At 53.3% G+C, this 5,196-nt stretch overlaps 1 protein-coding gene across 1 annotated transcript in view; it reads left to right on the top strand.

The window, feature by feature from the left end:
• The first annotated feature begins 3,645 nt into the window (after positions 1–3,645).
• Eml2 (echinoderm microtubule associated protein like 2) overlaps positions 3,646–5,196 on the top strand; it is a 28,502-nt gene continuing 26,951 nt past the window's right edge. Inside the window, 2 exon segments of the mRNA XM_005413789.2 lie at positions 3,646–3,805; positions 3,808–3,930. Of these exon segments, the coding sequence (XP_005413846.1) occupies positions 3,760–3,805; positions 3,808–3,930 (169 nt within the window). The 5' untranslated portion in view covers positions 3,646–3,759.

Below are 5,196 nucleotides of genomic sequence, written 5' to 3'. Positions count from 1 at the left end.
GCTGAGCTAAATCCCCAGCCCCTTAGACATTTTTTAAATTTTGCAGCAGGGTCTGACTGAGTTTCTCGGGCTGGGCCTCCTCCTCCCAAGTAGCTGGGTTTATAGGTGTGCACCACCGTGCCTAGCCAACGGCGCACATCTGTATGTGAGCTCTCTCTGCCCCCTGAAACCCACCAGCCTAAATTCTGCCTCCTGTTCCCTCCGTCACTACATAGAGCCCCAGGACGGGCTCGCCCCTGGGCTCCCACAGCCCTCTGGGTTTGCCAGCACCAGCCTTAACGTGTACCTCTTTGCTTCTGAGTTCTGGGTGTATGCAGGAGTCTAACTGCTAGAATATGAGCTTGTGGAGGCAGGGGTGGGAGGAGCTGGAGTTTGGGAGGCAGGAAACCTGGGTTCCTCTTTGTTTTTATCAGTACACAATTAGCTATGATAATGGCCCATGTCTATTTGGGTCTACTTGTTTTGTTTATTTATTTGTTTGTTTGAGACAAGGTCTCACTATGCAATTCAGGCTGGCCTTGAATCCATTGAGATCCTCCTGCCTCAGCCTCCCGAGTGCTGGGATTACTGGGTGAGGCATGGACCTCCATGCCCGCTTTTTTATTATTTTAATTTAATTTCATTTTATTTTCTCCTGGTTCTGGGAATCAAACTCAGGACCTTGTGCTTGCCAGGCAGGTGCTGTGACTCCAAGCTATCTCCTCTCTCCGGACCCTTGTTTTTATTTTCTGAGACAGGGTCTTGGTCTGTATTTCAGGCTGGCCTTGAACTCATTATGTAGCCTGGTCTGGCCTCTAATTTGCAGTGATCCTCCTGCCTCAGCCTCCCAAATGCTGGGATCCCAGGAGCACACAACCGTGCCTGGCTCAAGGGTCATGACTTTGAATCCATCATGGATCTTGATGCCTCACATAGTACATGTTCCCTGTTCTGGACTCGCAACCAGAAACAAACCAAATGGTACCGACCGACAAACACCAAGACGCACGGATCGCCAATTGGAATTTAGGACGACCCTTTATTCCTGGCCAGGGGCTGACCAAGAGCCTCCACGCAGGGATGAATCAGACCAGTCCAGATCCAGGGACGAGAGCAGTTTTTAAACCCTAAAACCGCATCCTGTTTGGCAAATACATGTCACATCTGTAACAATGAGGGGGGGATTTTTTTTATAGGAAGAACAGTACATTCTGAGAACTCGGGGGGTGGGGTGGGTAGAACAATACATTTTGGGAGTCCAAGAAGGGCAGGGCGTTTACAACCATATGTTCCAGGAAGGGTTAACATGAAGATCTAACTGCACGGCAGGGGTGGGAACTGGGAATTAAACTAAAACCTTTGATGTCTGTGGTGGGGCTTTTACATTCCCTGAGAAATGAATAGGTGTTATTATTATTTGTGTGGGCTTACTGGGTGCCGGGTACTGTACTCATGTGTAATGTACATACGTGGCCTCATCAGAGCTCGTGGAGGATGCAGTGACAAACTACAAAAGTTTTCCTACAGCCTTCCAGGCCCTACAAGGTCCAAAAGACCCATCACCTCCTTAGCCTCCTATCTTCTTACCTTCTTCTTCCTCCACAGCTCCATCCTCACCAGCCTTGTTGCTCCAGGATTATGCCAGACTCCAGCCTACCTCAGTACTCTTGCACTTGCTGTCTCTTCTGTACAAGAAGCTTCCTCCTTCCAGTCTAGATCTTTCCCTCTTTCTTTCTTTCTTTTTCTTTCTTTCTTTTTTGTCTTTCTTTTTAAGACAAGGTCTCAGTTTGTCATGCAAACTGGCCTTGAACTCATTATGTAGCCCAGGGTGGCCTTGAACTCACAGTGATCCTCCTGCCTCAGCCTCCTAAGTGCTGGGATCAAAGGTATGCACCACCACACCCAGCTATAATTCTTTCTCTCTCTCTTTCTTTCTTGCTATCTTTTTGAGACAGGGTTTCACTATGCAGTACAAGCTGGCCTAGCACTCACTTTGTAGCCCAGGCTGGCCTTGAACTTGCAATAATCTTCCTGCCTCAGCCTCCCAAGTGCTGGGATTACAGGCATGAGCCTCCATGCCCAGCCTTAATTGCTTCTTTCTTGTCATTCAAATCTCAGCTCAAATGGCCCTTCTCACTCTCCATCCTTCTGATCATTTTCATACTACCTAAGAGGGCCAGAAACAACCTTACCAGCTCTGTGCCTCTTAACTCATCTATAAAATAGTGATGAAAGGGGCTGGGGATTTAGCTCAGCGGCACAGCACCTGCCTGGCAAACGCAAGGTCGTAGTTCGATTCCCGGTACCGGGGGAAAGAAAAAAAGAAAAAAAAAAGATAGTGATGAAAATAGGATTTGTGTTGAGCGTTTGGCACATAGCAAATGCTCACTAAATGCTGGCTATTACATTATTTGTTTTGTTGCTTTTGTGTTCCACGATAAGAGTCTCACTCTCTAATCCAGGCTGGCTTCCAACTCATGGCGATCCTTCTGTCTCAAACTTGCAGTGCTAGGATTACACATCGGTATCAGGAATTTTTTTTTTTTTTGTACCAGGAATCGAACTCAGGACTTTGCACTTGCCAGGCAGGTGCATGTGCCGCTGAGCTATATCCCAGGCCCTCAAGAAATGTTCTTGATAGGGAAGCCGAGCATGATGGGGCAGACCTGTAATACAGCCTCTTAGGAAGGTGAAGCTGGAGGATCATGAGTTTGAGCCCAGCTTGGGGAACTTAAAATAACTAAAAGGACTGGGGATGCAGCTCAGTAGTAGAGCACCTGTTAGTTCCCCGCCCGGTGAAACATGGTCTGGGTCGTCCCTAGGCGTTGAGCTTCAGTGGAGACTTGGAAGGGAGGGCCAATGTTTTCAAAGTTCATTGTTTGGTTTCCTACCCTCCCCTCTTCCCCGCAACTTCCGAGCCAGCTCCGACTGACACGGCCAACTGGTCCAGGCTGCAAAACTGAGCCTGTGTCAAAACCCGGACTGGATAACTCGGGTGTGGGAGACTAGGGCTCTGGGGGGCGGAGCTAAGGGCCTGGAACACCCAGAAGACAGTGGATGGACAGGTTAGGGAGGGGTTAACAGAGTTAGGGGAGGGGTTTAAATTTCGAGGATGGAGCTAATCCTATAAAAATTCGGTCTAGATCTCCGGGAGATTATAATCCCTCCGACACTCAGGGGGCGGAGCTAATGGCTCTGGGGAGGGAAGAGAACATAAACACTCACACGATTCCGGGGGTGGAGCTAAGAGCCCTGGGGGTGGGGCTTGATCTAATAAACAAGAATCGAGAACTCGGCTAGCTTGAGTTTCAGGGCGCAGCTGGTGGATACCTGGTCCGGCTTCAGAATAATGTCGGGCCTCGGTCTTGCGAGGAGGCTTCTGGGAATCCAATAAAAGATTAAGGAGACGGTGTGGGGGACAAGGGCGTGTCTTCCTCCACCTCATCCTCCTCCCACACCTGGGGGCGCCGCGGCAGACGGAGAAGCAGAGAAGGCTCCGCCCCTTCTAATCCTTCTGCATCCTTATTGGTGAAGGAGCCTGCGCGACAGGCGCTCATTGGTTCCAAAGAGGCGAGGAACGGGTCTAGAGAGGATGCACTCTGGTTGTGGGCGGGGCCAGACAGTACCTAGAGGGACTCCGGCGCAGCCAATCCCTGACTGAAGATTGTGTTGGGGGGACTGGCAGAGGGTGTCCCGACTCCCCTTTCTGGACTTCCTGGGGGATGACCCCTGTGCCGGGCCTGGCGCCGGCCGCCTGATGCAGGGCTGGCTGAGCTGGGGATGCTGGAACGAAGGGCGTTGCTATGGCAACGGGAGGCAGGGCCTGGGGGGGGGACCGGGCCCGGGCTGGGGCCGGGGGGGCCGGCAGTGGCTTTGGCGGGGCTATGGCGGAGCGCGGCCCGGCCTTCTGCGGCCTCTACGACACGTCCTCGCTGCTGCAATACTGCAACGGTGAGACACCCCCCACCCCCGCACCTTAGTTGCGTTCCTAGTCCCGCCCAGAGTAGGACCCTCCTCCTGCCCCATCCTTTCAAGTCCATATCCCCCGTCTTTGCGGAAGACCCCCCTTTCTCCCCCTGAGCAAGATCCTCACTCAGGAGCAAGGTCACCATCCCCAAAGCCAGAGTCCTGGTTCCCAACCCACTTGAATCCTCCTTTGCTCCCCAGGTGGCAAGAGGGAGGGAGGGGGCAGAGCTCCAGGAGCCTGGGGTGGGAAGAAGCAGGGGTCGACCGGACCTGCAACTCTGCCCCCTCCGCCGCCCTCCAGACTTGGGCTCCTGCTGTGTCTCTCTAGCAGGACAGACAGATGGGGGCAGAGAGGGTGGGATTCAGTGTTAGAGTTGAGGGCAGGGTGAGAAGTGGGTAGGAATGACGCCAGAGGACTTTTGTTCCACTGTGGCCCCCCAAACCCTCCTCCCCACCCCACCCCACTAGACCCCTCCCCTCTCCCTGGACAAATGGCAGTAATACCAGGAGGGCCTCCGTGGGTGTCAGGCAGGCCTGGATGAGGGGAGCTGGGGGCTCGGGGCGCCGGGAGGAGAGTGGGAGGTGAGGCCTCATCTCTGGGCAGAGGAGCTGAGGCCGAAGGCAGTGGTCAGGAGCGAGTAGAGGGCTAGGGTGGGGGGACAGGCCCAGGCCTCAGAATGACGTCAGCTTAAGGGTGGGGGCTCAGTGTCAAGGTGAAAGCCCCTCTCACTGGGCAAAGGGGCTCAAAAGGGACCACCTTCCCGTTTGGAGGTCACTTCCAGGGGCACATACTCTTCAGCCAGGGACCCTTGGAATTAGCAGAGGAGCCAGGATGCTGGTGTTGTCATCCTCTGCCCCTCCAGGAGGCAGGATGACAGGTGTCCAAGCCTGGGCCAAGTATGGTTCTTTTTTTGGTGGGGGGCGTTTCCGGTACCAGGAATCGAACTCACGACCTTGCGCTTGCCAGGCAGGCGCTGTGCCGCTAAGTCCCCAGCCTCCCAAGTTTGGTTCTGTATGGAACCCCTGTGTGTCCCTGAGCAAATAGCTTCAACCTTCTAGGCTTCAATCCCTTCCTTCCCCTACAGCCAGGAGAGTTGCTGGGAGCAGCAGGTAGCCGAACAGAACAGTTCATTCTAGGCTGGGTTTATTGAGCACATACCATAGCAGGGCAGAGGGCTCAGTGTTTCTCAGGAGCCGGGCCTAGCACACACGAGCTTGCAATAACAGGTGCCTTTTTTTTTTTTTTTTTTT

This window comes from Chinchilla lanigera, unplaced genomic scaffold (genome assembly GCF_000276665.1).
Source record: "Chinchilla lanigera isolate Chin_1 unplaced genomic scaffold, ChiLan1.0 scaffold00173, whole genome shotgun sequence".
NCBI lineage: Eukaryota > Metazoa > Chordata > Mammalia > Rodentia > Chinchillidae > Chinchilla > Chinchilla lanigera.
The sequence above is the reverse complement of the archived record's forward strand: the minus strand, read 5'-3'. Positions and strand labels throughout refer to the sequence as shown.